General features: G+C 35.6%; 1 protein-coding gene across 1 annotated transcript in view; it reads right to left on the bottom strand.

Annotated features, from left to right (window-relative positions):
- The window catches only part of LOC108687045 (C-Maf-inducing protein-like), a 36,546-nt gene that overhangs the window by 1,796 nt on the left and 15,585 nt on the right, over window positions 1–19,165 (bottom strand). Inside the window, exons 2-9 of the mRNA XM_018192642.1 lie at window positions 7,360–7,545; window positions 5,172–5,594; window positions 4,550–4,698; window positions 4,373–4,462; window positions 4,006–4,258; window positions 2,296–2,553; window positions 1,120–1,420; window positions 1–514 (exon numbers count right to left, since the gene is read on the bottom strand). The exon at window positions 1–514 is cut by the window's left edge and continues 1,796 nt beyond it. Of these exons, the coding sequence (XP_018048131.1) occupies window positions 390–514; window positions 1,120–1,420; window positions 2,296–2,553; window positions 4,006–4,258; window positions 4,373–4,462; window positions 4,550–4,698; window positions 5,172–5,594; window positions 7,360–7,545 (1,785 nt within the window). The 3' untranslated portion in view covers window positions 1–389. The remainder of the gene's footprint in view (window positions 515–1,119; window positions 1,421–2,295; window positions 2,554–4,005; window positions 4,259–4,372; window positions 4,463–4,549; window positions 4,699–5,171; window positions 5,595–7,359; window positions 7,546–19,165) is intronic.

Here is a 19,165-nt window from a genome sequence, read left to right on the forward strand (position 1 = left end):
GAATAAATTATCGACCGATTAAATTAGAAGAAATACGTAAGATATTTAAAAACACGGTAAAAGGCTCTTCATTCATCCTGCACAGTGAAAACTTCGTTTCCTTTCCTCTGGAAAGTTTCATTAACAAAGATTCATAGTTTTCAACGATCATTATACACTGATAGCGAACGTCTCATATTAGTAAAATCGAAGCAAAACAAATGAACGAGCGCCCAATACTCGATATTCACTTGAATTGATTACACCGAAAATACGGACGTCACCTCATGACATCTATTCAATTTTCTTCGGAATGACCAAACACTTCAGCGTTGCTTCTTCGTTCTCAAGTCACGACGAACACTACCGCCGTTGGACGAAGTGCTGGACGTCGTGACTTCAAACCAGGGTCACCAGGCCTCCGTGTATCGAACGTCGAATTCCTGCAGGGCCGGTAATCGCTTCTTCAATGACTCAAATGTCTGAGCTGATAGCTTCGTACTATTAAGATTCAATTTCCTTAGGCTGGTTAATGCTGCAACAAAGTGGTAAAACATTTTCTTCGAACGAATGGACCGAAATTTATACTATCTCTGTTACATCAAGCCAAAGTTTGAAAATAAAAATTAATTTGAATTTAACATTAAACCAACTGATGTTTAATCCAACTGATGATGTCTTTAAAAAATCGATCTTTTTAACTGTAAATTTTAGTAGATAAAACTAAATCTGTAAAAAATAAGTAAAAAAATGCAATCCAATTTGTATGATAGTAAAAACTCGTTGTTAAAGCTTCAACAAATATACCAGAATTTTTTTTCAGAATTTTATATAATTCGATTTTTTTACAACACAATAAAATATTTGCTGCATTTCTCGAATACCTATGGAAGAGTTAAAATTCATGCTGCTGGCGGAAAATTAAATGTATTTTTAATTTTTAACTCGTACGCAACGGCCATTCTTGATGATTTTCTATAAATTTTTACGCGAAATTTTTTTTAAGATATATTGACATACAGAAATTGAACAATTAAAATTTCATATTCTACAATATTTCAAGATTAATTTTACCACATTTTTAATAAAAAAAATCAAATTATTATCTGAATTTTAAGCTTTGAGAATTAGGATACTTACAGGCCAACGTGGAGATGCCTTTGTCGGACACTGGCGTCTCGCAGAGATTCAGCACCTGCAGCTTCTGCAGATGCTCGCTAATCATTTGTAGGCCGGCGTCGCCGAATTGTGTAGCCCACAGGTTCAAATATCTCAGCGCCGGTAACTTTATCAATTGTTCCGCGCACGCGGACGTTACAGAGGTGAAGGCTAGACTGAGGCATTCGAGATTACCGAGAGCACGACCGCCTAACAGAAGGGCAACATCGGCGTCGGTCGCTCGAACTGGAAGCGTTAATTTCCGAGGCCCGCCCTTTTGTTGCTAGTAAAATCAAGATTGAAAATGTTATTCAACACTGTTAAATTCATAATATTAAATTGCACTTAATTGGGAATTTTTAATCATTTCTATAGGTCATCACTGCCCCTACACAATATGTCGTTAATTTGACTAAAACAATGGCGTTAATTAAACAATTTAATTCAAGAAAATGTATTAAATTTTTACTCAAATTTAATTTACTAAAGGCATACGTTAATATGAACGATGTTTACTTTGAAACTAATCACTAGTGAATTAATTTACATTTTAACACATATGGAAGTTAAAAATAACAAGATGTTATTTAACTTAAGGAATTGGATTATCATATCTTTTTATATCCAACAGTGCATACGTTTAATTGCGAACATGTTATTTGTGAATATGTTCTTGCATTAAATTATTTTGTGAAATTCAAGAATTACTTCAATTTAAGAAATTTTATCTAAACCTTCTTTGCACGTGTTTTTAGTCTGAAATTTAGTTGGCCTAACACCACTATAGGATTTGTTTGCTTTGTGACTCAACCCTAATGGACTAAGCATGAATTTTAGCTGTTTGTATTCAATACTGAGAAGGACTTCAAAGATAATCGAAATGTTCGATCATTGATGCATTATATATAATTCAATAAAGGAGGAAAATTTATTTATATTATTATATTTGCGCTTTGTTATACTCTAACCGTGCTATACTCTCACATGTCTTATTTGTTTAAATTTATATACACATATCGTGCGTATGTAGAATCGCTTTAGGATTCAAAGGAATTTATTAACGATTTATCATTGATTAGTATAAAAAAAAAAAGAAAGAATAAAAGCGCGAAGGGGCGGCTGATTCTTCGCATCGAAACGATTCGCGAATTCGCTTACCAACTCCTGCAGATTCTTCTGCCTTTGGCAGAGAGCGGCGTAGCGTTCCTTTCCGGATTCCGTAGATTCAAGCGCGTTAACTATTTGAAGTCTCGCCTCTTCGTTCGGCAGTAAGCGCCACTCGAGCATCAAGCAGAGCGCTTCCTGCGCGGCGTCGCAACCCCTCACCGCTAGCAGAATGCAATCATCGCCCGCTTGCTTCAGCAAAGATGCGATGAATCTCTTTCGCCGACAGCAGCACGCCAGCAGAGTCGTCAGCTGTCGAAAACACGCTATTATAACGCCTGTCGCGTGAATATTTTGTGCAACGTGCATTATAAATGATGAAGAAAAATTCCCCTATTTGGTTAATTTAATTTAAGTTAAAAAGTTGGGCAACGTATCGCGAATTTTCTATTCACTCGTTAAAATTCTTCGGAATCGACGATGGATATAATTTCTGCTGTAATTGAGAACGGAATTTAGAATGCAAGAATCATCGGACATTCTTCTGTTCCGTTTGCCATTCCGCGATCAACCGAAATTCATTAATTCCGCGCGATTGTGACGTTTCGATTCCGTGGTTATTTCCGAGAGGATTGATGCTGTCCACTCTTGACACCCGTCTATTTCAAAAGAGCGATTCATGAATATTTAGGTGATTTGATTTTCCAATCAAATAGCGCGTCGAGTAATCGTCACTGTCACCTCGACCTCTCAGGATGAATTAAACAGATCTTACTACGGTGTGTGTTATCGTACGAAGGCCAGAGAGACGCAATTCGCAACGTGGTTCGCAAGATTACGCTACTGAATACATCACAATCATTTCACGTGCGAATAAATTTGATACCGTTGCGCCGATAAGCGCGTTAATTGCGTATCCATCCGCACGTATTCTCTCTATTTTGCCGATATTTATCTCTCGCCATATGCGACCTGAATACAAGGCGGTAAAAACAATTTAGACAAAGATTAAAGAAAGAAAGATATATAAGCACTGTAAATTTTTGTCTCGAATATTTTAGTCTTCGCGAGGGCCCAATTAAAAATTTAACATCAAGGAAATTTTATATATGTGTGGATCGCATCATCATATCCGCGTTCTCTTACTTCAAAGTGTCACAACTCAAAAAAAATGTGATTCTTTAGTTATTATCATGAATGAGTTAGATAAATATTACTCTCCATTCGTCTGATAAATAATGTTTATGTCGTTTTTATACTGAAGAAACATGATGTTATATAAACAATATTATTTTAACTAAAAATAATTTTGTTAGTTCAAAAATACTATTAATGAAACAAATATGTCATGATCTTGTTTTAATAAAATTTTATTTGTTTCATATTTTCATTTTGTATATATATATATAAGTTTATACATTATTTTTTTCAGTGTAAGGTTTTTCATATTTAATTAATAAAATTTTTAGAAGCAAAGAAAATGATATGTGTTTTAAAATGTTAAGCAAAATCTACATTAAAATTATGACTAAAACGTAATTATGCGAAAGAAAAATATGATATAAACTGATATTCATAATCTAATTTTTATATTTAAGATCTTAAAAACAATCTTCTGAGCCAAATCTTATAAGATAAGCCAATCACAGAATTGTATTTTAAGATAATACTTAAAACAGTTTCAAAATAACAGATTACAAACTACAGTCTACTTGACTACAGTCTTCGCAAAAAAAAAAGAAATGAAATTTGATAAAATTTTACCATCTCGCCGAATAGTTCCCCACGATCTGGACAAGCTGGACTGGATGGTGCGGCAATGTGAATCCAGCCTGGACGCGGTTCCCTGACGGGCAGCAAGACGCGATGCACTGTGCATCTCGGGTCTTTCGCCAGTCGTTGCATCACGCACATCAGTACGGACTCCTGAACTTCTCTCACGGCCAAAGCCTCTTCTGGGAATGGAACGGGTTGCAGCAGTGCCCCAAGACCCGAACGCCAGTCAGCGTATTCCGACCTATAACATTTCCTCGATACGTGAGACGCGTTTACACTCGAAAGTTTCAAGCGCAGAGCAGAAAGGATGCGAGAAGCATGTCAAGCTTTGTTTGCCGGTGAGCTCAACACTTACGCGATATTCAAGACGAGCAAATAACAGTGCAATGGCGGCAACGACAGTGATTTGTCCTCATTCGATAACACGCGACCCGACACTTCGAACCTGAGAAATCGAAATCAACATCGTTGAGAATCTCATCAGACTTGCGATACGAATATCCAATTCCATTACAACTCGGGCGAAACTTGCCTGTGGAATATGGCTGCGACACAGATGGACATGAGATTGGGAAGCACTCTCGGGTGTGGACAATCGCTACCCGGTCCATGAACCGACGAGATGTAATCCCTGATCGCCTGCTCACCGTCATTGTTCTCGTACAAAGCGGCGACGAACACCTACACGTACGTAAAACAACATCGTAACTACTCTCTTTAAAACTTTTAGAGTACTCTCTCACTCTGAAGAGTGAAATGTCACTCCTAAAGACTGAAAATTGAGCCACTTTTTCACTGGCTCAGTTTCCACTCTTTAGAATGAGATTCTGTTCCAAGAATTTAGAGAGTACACATTCATGTATCACTTATTCTAAGTTACAAGTCACTTAACTAATTAGAATCGACAGAGCAACAAAGTCTCATTTTTTGGTTTTTTTTTTAAGTGGAATCTCACTCTAAAAAATAAAAATTGAGCCTTAAAAAAATTAAAAAGAGATTTTACTCTTCGGAGTGAAATTCACTCTAAAAGATTTAAAGAGTATAATTCTTATAAAAGGGAAATAAACGGTTTCCCATGGATCTCACCACCCGCTATGTTATTATATAATCAAACAAAGTAAAAAATCAAACGTGAAACTTGTCAGATGCCTTACCTGTAACAGCTTTCTCATGTCCGGCGACTTGCCAAAGTCAACGGTATGCTTCAGGCATCTCGTGATCGCTGGACTGAGCATCGGGACCAGTTGCGATCGCGGATGCTGTTGCGCTAGTTTGGCGAGTACCCTCGCAAGCGTCGCCGGCGGTGCCGCTTTTTCCAAAAGCGGAGCCACCACGGCGAGAACGGCTTCCGCCCAGCTCCTGCGATCGTGAACAACCTCTTCTATTTTCCCGTCTAAGTCAGGCTCCACGCTGGGCTCGTCCAACAATTTAGCGACCGCCTCCAGCGGGGCGCCTGCCACTCTCTCGTCCTGGAGCGGTGTCCACAGGGCAAAATCCACCATGGTGCGCAATTCACGCAATGTCACCTCTTCCCGAGAGCTCATCGAGACGAGATGTTGATATTTGAAGATACTTTTCTGTGAGAAGATGAATCAGCTCCGAATCATTCGCGAATTCGAATTCGAATTCAAGTTTAAGAACTCGGCGCGAGTTCTATCGTTAAGAATTCGGAAATAAAAAGATCCTAAGACATGAGACATGGTAACTATATAATAAAAAAATAGCATATAAGAGTGTTAACACGGTTGCTATCTCTCCGATTTTCAGTTAGAGAAAAGGTTCTTCAATTTAAAGAAATTTTCTTTGCTATACGGTTAAAGAAAAAAATTTCTTTGATTTGTGCGAAAATTTCTTTGCGAAGAAATCATCATTTAAACGTCATTTCTTGGAGTTGAACATAATTTCTTTAAATCAAATAAATTTTATTTGATTTTAAAAAATAATGTTTAAATCAAAAGAAATTTTAGTATAGCAAAGAAAATTTCTTTAAATCGAAGCAACCTTTTCTCTGGAAGCAGAATCTGTGGCTCTCCGGCTAACAGAAAAAAATTTCTAGCTAACGATTCAATCCGTTGACTTTTTTTTTTAAACCACTGAAAACTGAAGAGAAAGTAATGATTCCGGTAGTGGTTATCGATTTTGCCGGAGTAGCAGAATCTCCGAAAGAAAAACTCTCGATCTACACTAAAAAACTAATTAAAAGGTAGCAACCGGAATGTATGACAAAGTAAAGAAAACTTAAAAGATCTGAATTTTTTCGAGTCTGATATCTTCGTTGCAATATATTTAATATCAACAAGAAAGATAAAAATTGTTCGCTACTAACTTAAAAATAATTCTCTTTGTTAAAAATTAAATGTCAAAACACATCATCCATAAAGTAGAAATGGAACTGAAACAAATCTGCCTCTTGGCGAATAGGATTAATCTCGATAGAAGTCATCGACATTCAGATCGTCAACGATATTTTCATCAGAAATATAACGCCGTAAACAATAAAATTCAATCAATCGTTATGGTTGGTTCGATTGCTGCGATTTACTCGTCGCGCGTCCACGACGAGAGGCCACTGATTAATTTCCCGACCGGATATTAAACCGCTCGCGGCAACCTCCATAAAACACTGACATATCCGGGAGATTTGATCCGGTCGAGGACGATCGAGAACGTTTGCCTCTGTTATCGCTTCCTCCTGCTTCAATCTCACATTGCGAGCGTTAATAACGCCTATGTTTGCCATTCTCTGCCGATCTATGTGAAGCATCGAAAGGTCAATATTAAAAAAAATATTTCATATCAACATTTGCATTCACAAGAACAATAATCATTCTTTGCTCGAAAAATCCCCGGTTGAGAAAGATGAGTACACATCAATGTTACCGTTAGCTAAAAAGTTATAAGTTAAATGGATAAAAAATCCATCAATCTTTATCGCTATTTACATGGTAAACAATGATAAATCTCGTAAGATTATCAGATAAAATATGAACGTTAAATCCAGTAAATCTCGACAAATTGTGTTATAAACGTGAATTTTATAAATTTTATTCATCAAAATCTTTTACGCTTAAAATAATTACGTTAATGAAAATAATTAATTAAAATTAATTATTATAATAATTAGCTGTTATGATAATTAGTTATTATAATAATATATAATGATGGCAGACGGTGCGCAGTTTGCTTGAAATGGAAATTGTAAAAATTCATACAAAAATAATTATAAGATTAGGCCTAAAATTAGGTATTAAGCCCCTTCATTGAATATGGTCCTCTTCGCTTCATTTATAAATAAACAAATAATAATTTTTCTTCAATAATAAATAATAATTCTTAACGTACCTTCCATAATATCGAATGGTACCACTGGTCCCTCGTGTAAGCGTTGCTAGCTTGCAAAAGAAGCGAACCGTCGGGCAGGACGATGCTGAGGCAGTTTTTATATGCGGGATCCCACCTGGCGACAACGTATTTCCGGACCTCCGACATGCTGCTGTACGGAATAGGTTGCTGAAGAAAACCCGTGAGCTAAAAAAAGAATAAATGAAATTCAAAATTCATGGAAGAAGAACATTTAATGGCTTTTCTTGAAAGTGTTATAATCAAATGATAATAACTAACGAGCATAACTGAATTAAAAGTGTTACAAGCTATTTCGAGCTCATTATTATTGAAAATAATTTAATTATGCAAAGTATTGAATGAGCGTAACGTAAAATTGTAATACGTAGAAATAACTTGATTTCCATATATCAGAATGTTATATATATATATATATAAAGATATAGTTGTATTAAAATGTCAATATATTAAGCTAACAAAAACGGTAATAAAATTAATTACATGGTAATCGGTCCGTGTAACGGTTTCGCTTATTATATATTAAGTCGCTGAGTAAAAATAATGTGTCATTAATTTTATAACTGAGTTGGAATTATTTTGTACTTATTACCCCGAAAGATGTCATTTCGCAATTGGCAAAAAAAAGACGTGATAATCACATTCCACGAAAAAGAGAAGAGGAGAAAAAAATTGTAATAAGAACATAATGTATAGCATTTGTCATAAATCAAGATAGCGTTTCAAGTTTCATTATGGAAAATACAATCAAAAGGAACCTGTTATTTGTTACATCGATCATAATTTTCCGATTTATGTCAGTAATCGTGTATTATTATTGTGTTTGACGTATAAATCCGACAAATGAACGTCATCCACCGATTATATCAATTTATACATTAGGCATAATAAGATGTCTCATATTTAATATCTGCATTATTCTGCGAAATTCATTACATCGATATCGTTAATCAAACAGAAAAATGCTACATCAATTTCTTTATAGTGATCTTAAAATTAACACATAAATTGCCTATTATAATATATAAATAGAATACTATAAATAGTTCGAATGATTTATAATTTATTTAGAAAAAAAAACAATGAGACTCATTTGTTTTCTTCTATTAAAAAGTTTCGTTTCTTTATTGGATGCGTTAAGCGTGAAGCGCATGATGTATCATTTGTCTTTGTTGTTTGCCAATTAATAAAGAAAGACGATACATCATGCGTTTCATGTATAACTTGGAACGCACCCTTAATATTATATATTAAAAAAAAAACAAAAAAAACAGGACACCTATCACGAAACAAGTCGGAATGGATTCCAATAGGAATTATTCAATTATTTCCTAGATTTCTGTTTCGTCGATGTTTTCTAGGGAAAATGGAATAATTCCAATCAGAATTCATTTTGATATGTTTCATGATAGATATTCAGTTTCATTCTAAATAATTAAAAATTTATTGAAACCAATATATTATAGAGAATTACTATTTTAATTTACAAAAATTGCGATTTTATTTTTAACTTGATTTAGTCGACACGATTGATTGATTCTTGCAGTAGCTTAATATTAATTTTGAGAGATAGTTTTCCAGAGGTAGGTAGAGCAGTTTTCGGTGAGAGCAGTCCCATCTTTAAAAATGATGCAATCGTACTTGTCATAACGAGGTGCATGAATATAAAACGATACCAGCAAATCTGGCTGTGGCAACAAAAAAGTCGACTTGGCAAAGATGTGAGAAAGAGAGGCGAAGAGAGGAAGAATAAAAAAGGGACGGTGAATCAAAGGAGAAGTTGCATAATACAGCCTGACGAGGACAATGCGCCCTGGTTCGCGCATCACTTCGACGGTGTCTCGAGTTCTGAGACTGCAACGGGGGATGACGCGGTACCTCACGTATACGTGTATCCGTGTGAATACGCGTTTAAGTGTCCGCGTGTAAACGTAATATCGGCGACTATCACATGGGAGACACGAGCACTTGCGTGTGGAATAGTGAATGACGTCAGCGCGGAGTGCCGCGCGAATCTAGGCCGAGGGTTGAACGACTGTTGGAGCAGACTCGGCCGAATCTGGGGCACTGCATCCCCATCGCTAAACGCGGCCAAAAGCGACGCTATGCGAACGAACCGTTGCCGATCGCGCCGGAATTCACGTAATATTCTTACGGAAACGCACGGCTAGTCTCAATTGTGCTCAACCGAGAATACGTTACTTTGTGCGTTTTAACTCCTTGAAACCCAATCCGACTGGGGAAAAAATACAACTAAAAAGGAAAGAAGGGAACACGAGCGAGGTGGAAGAGAAGCCAATAAATCATTGTGAGAAAGTACAAAATGCGATTCTCCCGTGTGTACTGATAAATACAGATAAATGTTCTTTGAAATACAGAGAGAGAAAAAGAAACATGCTATACGGAAAAGAATCGGAGTCTTCTCGTTTCTTGCATTTATACGGATTAGAAGAATGATTTATTTTCTTTACCCGACAAGCTGAGTCAAATCTGATACAGTTGTGCGTGTTATCAAATGGCTGAATTAAATGGCTAAATAAAATTCAACTTGAGTGCAACAAATAGCTGTATTTCATAAATAAAGATCCGTCCATTTAGTATCCGACCTGAGTTTATTAAAACTTTATGCACATAAGTGATTAAATAAATTTCGTTGTTACGGCGAGAATAGTGGCATTTATATGTGCGATGCGCTAAAAAAAAAAGGCGGTCCGTTACAAAGGGCGCACGTGAATAATATGCAACTTTTTTTTGTCGTATCTTCCGATTCCAAGGTCATCTTTTGTAAACGGCTTCACGCTCTTTTTATGCATCTGTGCTACGGAGACTGCCATGCATATGCATGCACCATGCATATTCATGCGTGACGTAAACGATAACGAAACGACTGCGCCTATTACTTAACTCTGAGAATAGATAAATTTCGTGCACTCGTAATAATAACCTGATGCATAGGTGCGGTTATTATTCCCATACCTTTTCCGCTTAATCTTCTCTCAGTCCCCACGTGTCCAAATCGCACGTTTCACGCGTAGGAACGCTTAGTCATAGTAGAAGCGCCACGTTCATATACGTGCTTCTCGTAATTAAAACGATGGATAATTATCTTACGATGCATACACGCACTGCTATCAAGGATGTCGAACGTCAACGCGTAAAATGATGAACAAGTGTGAACGATACGTGTGCGACTTATGTCTCTTATGCAGTTCTCTTTTCAAAGAACTATCAAATTGACAAGTAAATTAAATACGTGGAATTTTAAAGATGTATTAGATTAATTAGACGTACAATCCCTGCAAAGAAAATTAAATTTGGAAGTATGTTTAATATTTACACTTCAAACAAACTATATACATATGAAAGTTGTGTGAATAAGATTATGTTTTTGTTTAATAATACATTTTTGTAATTTATTTATTTTACTTATTATTATTTTTATTGTTGTAAAAATAAAAATTTTTTTAATGATAAAAAATTTATATTTTTCTTTTATAAAGTAATACTAATATTCAAAATAATTTATGCAAAATTTTGTTGCGATTTACTGATTAGTTACAAAAATATAGAACAAATAAATAGTTTGTTTTTTTTATTAAACAACTAGTTCATACATGTAACTCTACGTAAATTTTGAATACACAATATACTTATATTAAAAAATTGAGATTTTTATTATTTATTTTAATACATTTCCATATATTTTCATTAAAGATAGATTTAAAAAATGCTACTATTTATTAAAATAACTTATAATCCGTTACCAAGTTTGTCGTATTATTTTTAAATGTGATTTAGAATAATCTGTAATTTTTTTCATAATTTTGTTGTCATTTTGAAAATATGTACAAAACATCCTTAGATATAAAACATGGAAATCCTGCAGCTCACCTACTAATAATTGAAACGTAAATTCCTCGCCAACCTATGAGAAACCCATCTGCGAATGTTAGAATCATGTTCGTTTTATTTCGACTCTCGATTCATCTTTTTTATTTGCAATATCTTTCCACGCCTACGCGACATGCAATTGCATAATTCGCTGCAATTACTGTCAAACGGGATGTAAGCACGACGACCCACTCATTAATGTACATAGACCAAGATGACGTTATTGGATTCGCAATTGCGTGGGACCAAACTGCGATTGTTTAAATGCCACGAGACACCGGCAATTCGTGTCACACAAATTCGCGATTCGCGCCGCTTCCGATGCATTGCAACTTTGCAATTGCGGATTAGCGATCCATACTGAAAAGTGATCGTATATTGCGTCTACATGAAAAAAGAGAGAACAGCAAACCATCTCTTTTATCACGTGCCATGAATGGAATTACAATTAAACGAAGTATCTTTTAAAATTGTAATGTAATAAAACACAACAAATAGGAAATAAAAAGTCCTATACGATCAAGCTGGAATTTTTGTCCTTAAATAATTCGGTGTGAATTTATATACTCATCCAATTCTATAAACTATACGTTGAATTTAATTTTCAATCTTGAATCGTAATCTTAGCAGAATCATAGTAATAATATCGTAAATATATTTAGGGCTTTTATTTGTTGGAATTGTAATATTTTGAAAGCATCGCGCACAAGCGATCATTGTGAACATTCAACCCCGTTTCGTCGCAATGAAAAGTAAAATGTCAGTTTGAATATGCATCGTGGAGAATTTGTAAAGCAACGGTGGTTGGAAAACCATGTAAATTCCACGAAAAATTCTCAATTCGATGGCAGTAAAAATGTCACAGTCGGATCTAAATCCGGTATTGATCAACAAGGAACCTTTGGTTCCGTGTTGTTCGGAGAATCTGACTTGATATCTTCTTTTCATTATATTATATGTTATTGAAACCTTCCCGTTATTATAATTTTTATTCACAAGCTTGCACAAAGCAACAGAGCCAAAAGAAAAAAACGTCGGGAGGAATGACGTTCGAGCTCGTCTCCATGGAATACAACGAAAGCACAATATAATGTTGCGACACGAAATCTCTCTTCGCTCACTTTATGTCATTGTCTGCACAGTCCGTGATGCATTTCTGTAGTAGAAATTCTCTCGATTTAGTATCGCGACAAGCGATCCAATTACATAAAGGAAGGCAGAGACATCGCGGGCACGTGCCACAAAATCGCACGTGGCCAATTTGTCACGTAACATACGAGGCACGTCGCGACCCGCATGGTATCGTGTCACATCTCTATGGCTCCTCGTCACTTATCGATTATAAACGTTATACAACGTTATACAACGTTACGTGGTTTTGCGCCTGCAAATATCGAAGAAGACATCGATATTGATAACGAAATGCGATGCGTAAAATGAATATCATAATCTCGATATGTCATTTCTCGATAATTAAAATTTTTAATTACATTCTTGGCAATAAAACGGAAAAATTTTACTTCACCTTCCATTTCGACGATTTTTAAGGAGATATCGTTTTACGATATCGCACAACGTGATAATGCTGAATAATCATTAATCCTCTTTATGTCGAATTAATTTATAAAAAGATAATTCCGTTTTTTTATGTCAATAATAAGCGAGCTCATGAAGCTATATTCTCTCCTTCTCCTTCTATTAATATAACGGAATTAAGCAGGCACGATCGGTATTTTCGTTCGTTGATTATTTCTGACGTCTACAATTTCTGAGGTCGTTGATCCGAGATGACATCTTTAATCGTGAGTCGTGCATTTGATAAATAATTCGTTTATAGCAGAAAAATCAGCGAAAAGCCATCCGCCTCAGTATTGTCGCAAATTTATCGGTTCACGCCGTTTAACATATTCTTTGCGTTCTGTCGAAATCGCGAGACGCACGTGACTGTGTCACATCGTACATGTATGGTGACGTCTAATCTTTAACGGAAATATGAATCCGACGCGAATGCAAGTGTCTTTTGCACGTTACTTTATGGATCTTTTTCGTTACTCAAATAAAATATGTACAAAGTTCTTGGTTTGAAAAGTAATTCGAGCGCATATCCAGAATTTTCTTCCATGAAGAGATTTTAAAACTCTTGCAACTTGAGGGAAACAATTTTCTCCGTTCTTTCTTTCTATTCTTTGTTCCATTAGTTCTTGAAATATTAACTTGCAAAATAAGGTAAATATACCAGTTTGTGGATAGTTAGTGAACATGATCCTATACGATTATTGGATGAAATGAGAAAAATTTTTAATATTAAACTTTTAATGAAATATATGACTTTAAATAAATTCGTTATTTATAAAAATTAAATTTAATAAGAAAAAAATTTATTTAGAGTCAGTATTTAAAATTTTATCGTTTCTCATCCGATAACTGAATCATATCCATTAACTGGTACATTTACCTTACGCTATACAAAAAGGTTTCGTTTACAAAATGCCTCCATCGGATAAATCAGTCGAGTTGTTGCGGAGAAGAGAACCGGCCGTAATCCATCGACGCGGATCTAAAAATATCTGCGCCCGTAAAAGCATCGCCACTGCCCCAATCGCACCGACGAAAACAATACAAGATAAACGAAACGAAATGAATCGATTGTCGAACGATAGCAGATTGTGATTCGAAATATCCTCGGGAGATTGGTAGCACTTTTTTCCCAAGCGGAATGACATACATATATGGGAAATTGCAAACTTTTGATATTTTTTTATCATATCCACGTGCGATATTTGTACCGATATTTTAAGAACATACGATGTATGTTATTCATAATATTTTTGCATAAAATACGTTAAATAGTCGCGATAACGAAACGTGAAAAAGTGAGGAAACGTGTATTTTAGTACTTACAATTCGTATTATTTGTATCTACATATTTTTTGAATTTGACAGCAGTCACTTTTCATTACAAGATGACACGAGTCAAATAAATTTACTCGGAGATCGATAAATGTCACGAGAAATACATACGGTGCGTACTTTTAACATGAGTCACTTAAACGTTCTTATCAAAGTGTGATACCAGATGTTTTGAGCGACGTCATACCGATTGACATGTGCGGTAATTACTTTCGAAAGAATTTCTTCAAATTCTGAGAAATCTAGATGACGGAAAAAATTCCAATCATTAAAGAAATAAGCGTTACAAATTTCAGAGCTTTTAGTCAGCGATTTATATAGCTATAGATTATCGTCAAAAATAAACGTTTGATGAAAATCCAACGTTTGAGGAAATTCAACGCTTTCGATCGAGCAATTTGGTTAAAATACGCTAATTGATTCGAGTCGATGGAAGACCGCAACGCGAATTGACAGCCGAGGAATTTGACAGTGACATTTTCCTTCTTTGGTTCACCTCGCTAAAATATAAACCTTTATATCCGTCGTAAATAAAAACTTTTCATCTTTTTCGCTTCTTTCGTAACCTAATAGATGCGGAACGTGTTGGCTCGACCAGTAGAAACGGACTGGATATGACAGTGCATACACGATGATTTACCCTTCCGTGACAATCCATAAGAGAGAATATTTGCTTGGATTAATCCTTTTACTGCCTTCATACGTGTATATACGAACAGCGGATATCGCAAATATCTCCAATTCATTCTCGTGTATGCATTCATCACGCTACTTCGCTGTCGCAAAATTATAGTATGTTGTACCAGCAGCAGCGAAATACGCCATGATAAAATTTGATTGACGTTGTCATGCTGATGTCAGCGCTAACGCTTGAAAATTATTCATTACAACGGAATTACATCGCGTTTCGTTTGTATTATAGATCTGATGTAATCCGTCGCTGGGAGATTTCCGCAGCCGCGATGGCTGAATTAAATTCGTTTCCGTTTTACTGATGATGAATAGAGGATTATAAATCCAGACTAAAAAAAATATCATCTAGGATTTCAACATTCAGCAGTTCACAATCAGCGAGGCAGAATCAATAAATCAAATATGCTCGTATTCAATTTATTTTTTCATTTGAAGCGATCTGCATTTTCTTCTCTCTTTCTCCTCTCTCTCTATCTCTCTCTCTCTCTCTCTCTCTCCTCTCTCTCTCTCTCTCTAACTCTTAAATATGTTCATCAAGTAAATCACTTATCTTTATTAATTAATTCGTAATACTACGGGCTTACGTCATACGTCAACATCTATCAAATGTCAAACATGCTTCTCGTGTAAATTTTCATGATAATCTTTCCGTTCCAACAGCGTACGATTTACATAGCTCTAGATAATAGTAGAATCAAGTTTTCTCATTAACCTTTATTATACATGCGTCGCTTGATAGATTCGGTCGGATACGGTAGCGTGATAAATTACGATTATTATCATTCGCATTTATCATGAAAAGGACAATTTTACTGAAGTAAAAATATAACTAAATACAGATATAAAAATATGATATGATTTGAATGGGCCAACAAAATAATTACGTAGGACAATCAAACTAGTTGCTAAAATGTCAAAACTTTTTGAGATTCCTCTGCAATTTCAATGGTCCAAAATTGTTTTTAGATCTATATTTAATTTTTAGATACTTCAGCAAAATTGTTCTCTTCATGTATTGCAATAAAACTCAATAAACTATCTCTCTGACATAAGTGCATCATTTTAAATATATAACTTATTCATTCTCTCTCTCTCTCTCTCTCTCTCTCTCTCTCTCTCTCTCTCTCTCTCTACTTTTATGCTTTTTTTTCTATGTAATTTTTATTTTCTGTCACTTTGATTTATTATTCTTTCATTTTTTATACTTATTTTTTCTTATATTATCTTATTTTTTTTTTTGTCATTTTGCTATATGTATATTCCTAAAGGACTTTCTCTAAAACGATGAGAAACGTTCTATCTAACTATCTATCTCTCCCTCTCTGAATAAATTTTCTATTCGCACGAAAATCAATTACATGTCTAAAAAGATTACAATCTCAGATCGCACACGGAATTACCTCTTAATAGCTTTGCGAGGAAATATACGGTAGAACTTCGTAGTCAGAATCTGAATGTCGACCGAAATTTTTCAACGCGCTCCACTTCTGCTCCAACTTGCGCCAAATGTTTGCCTGCCTGCCAAACGTCGCGTTAAATGCGAAACGGGTGCTTTACAATATTTCTCTTTTACGTTTCAAGAATTGCACGAAAACGAGCTTGTATTTTTACGGTTACTAACACTGCCATAAAATCTAACGCTCTGCATCTACGCGATTATATTTTATACGCTGTACTTTATTCTAGTTACCAGCGGGAAGAACGTAAATTTCCACGCGCAAGCGTATGTCACGTTAAAACGTCGCGAAAATTAATTGTCACGCAGAATTTGCATAGAATAGCAAACTGTATAAATTGTAGAATTCTTATATAGATTTACGTCACCCTTAAAAGAAAAACAGAAATTCAAGAAGCGCAGAAGGTTCTTAAAAAATATTCCCAAGCATTTTTAGCTTACGTAACTTAATGTCACGCGCTTAAAAATTCGCAATAATTAATAGCAGCACAGCAAGCATGCAAAAAGGAGAAAAGTTTATATATACGCGATATGGAGTTTTGTAGTTAACTACTGGGGTTTTGAATTACGCAGTTCCTTCCGAGGGATATTAACTTTTATAGTTAGCTCGCCTTTTTTTTTCACTTTCAAATTTAACGAGTTTCAGAACATACATTCCTGAAATTCATACGTTTCCTCGAACTGAGTGGATAGGCGATGAAAGTTGAGCTCGCGTCCTCTTCACAGTCCTTATCAAGGCAAAAAGACAATTCTTAAAAAACATATACGCATATACGCGTCTTATGTTTGCTCTCATTTACATGCCTACAAGTAAGATTTGCGATAGTTCGCTGCTATTCCATGGCATTTTAGCTGCTAATTGGAAGCCGTTGAGATTCCATGATCGTGTTTTACGCAAACCGCAGTCTTCCCATCGACCAGATTCAACAGTGAAAATAACTTAGCTTGCCAGAGTCAACGCATGACATTATTTCTCTGATACTTTAAGACTCTCTCCGCCTCATTACCGGAGTTTAAAATAATGCGCAGCGATACCTCCATGTGATTCCTTGCAGGGCGATTTCTTGCTTACATTTTTTTTATTAGCAATTTAAAAAGAAATAATATCTCATGGATAACGAAGAAAAACGTAATTGGAAAACGTAGAATCAAAAGAGTTCTGAGAAGAAGATAATTCGTTCTCGACCAGGAAATCCTCTTATTTCCATCAACGATATTATAACATATCTATTGTTTGTATTTTAGCAATTCAAATCCTTACAATTGCATTATGACTGTGCACTGAAAAAAAATATAGTCAATTTTAATAAGAATTTAGTTCACTGCCAATTAAATATTTTTACTTACAATAAATAAATATTTGTTCAGTAAAAAAAAATTGTTAAATCATATTAACATTTCTTGTATCAAATAAATCTTTATATTTAATAAGTATTTAATAGTTGGCAGTATTCAACTAAATAGTTATTAAAATTGACTATATTTTTTTTCAGTATGGAAAGATTTCTGATGACAAAGATATTTGGATCTGCCAAGATATTTGGTTGCCTCTCAAAGTGTAAATATTTGCACAATGATGATTCTTTTCCTTTTTCCTTCTTTTCTTCGGAATATTGCTATGCCTTTATCTTCCTATTCCTCCAATCTATAGGTCTGTTTTTTCTTTGACTCAACTGTTGTACACTTTTGGAACTTAAAATGAGATAAATATATGATATTTGATTTGATATTTGGAGAAAGAAATTGACAAGAATTTTAGTGCAATCTAGTGCAAGAATAAAAACGTAGATTCTTCAATTACATAAGATACTCGGTTAGATGCTCGATTATTCGTAAAAGCAAAAGCTTTTTCAAATTCTTATCGTGAGCTCATCGCGATCTTTGCGTCAGATTCGTCTAAAGAGTTCTTCGAAAATTAATGAATCATTTGCTTAATTACATTTTTACGTCTCATTCTGTAATCCTCTAGACTTGTGTACCAATCAATTCGAGTGAATTTCGTTGAACCGAAACCCGCAATTAATCAAAATTTTCCAAGACCTCTCGACGCAATTATCCCATTCCGTCATCCTTCTGCGACCGCTCCTTCATACAGGAGTTTGCTTTTCCGCGTTTCGCCGAGGGATTCTCACAGATGTTGTTCGACAGCATGCACGAAGGCCACGAAAAACGAGATGGCGACCGGTATTTTACACAGCGTTAGCACGAGGAGCGGAGCAACCGCTGCTTGAACACGTAGCCCAGGGTCAGCTTTGACGTCAGCGGAACACACGCTCGTACACACGCACGCGTGCACGCACGAACGCTCACTCGCTCGCTCGCTCGCTTGCACGCTCGTACGCATGCACGCACGTTCGTTGAGAACCGCGCCCGCAACATCCGACAACTCGCTCATGCCCATTTGTTCGTTTTGTCTTGAAATTATCCTCACTGCCGCAAATTCCCCGGTCAATCTGGAAAGAATTTTTTCTCAACAAGAAACCGTGTCCTCGAGACATGAGCTCTGAAGTTAAAGACATAATGTGTTCTTGGCGAACTAAGATTCACGAGGGAAAAATCGAAATCTTATTCTTCAATCACTCTTGATAGAATATTGATTGAATGTTTAGCTAGACAATGGTGTACGAAAACTGATCGAGAAACTGATCGGTCAAATGCCCTCCTTCATTTTCAAGAAAAATCGTCTACGAATTGGTCAACAAAGAGTGATTTAAAGGGACAGCTCGGTGATCTTGGGATTAGTATAATATATATATATATATGTGTGTGTGTGTGTGTGTGTGTGTGTGTGTGTGTGTGTGTGTGTGTGTGTGTGTGTGTGTGTGTGTGTGTGTGTGT

This window comes from Atta colombica, unplaced genomic scaffold, assembly GCF_001594045.1.
Source record: "Atta colombica isolate Treedump-2 unplaced genomic scaffold, Acol1.0 scaffold198, whole genome shotgun sequence".
NCBI lineage: Eukaryota > Metazoa > Arthropoda > Insecta > Hymenoptera > Formicidae > Atta > Atta colombica.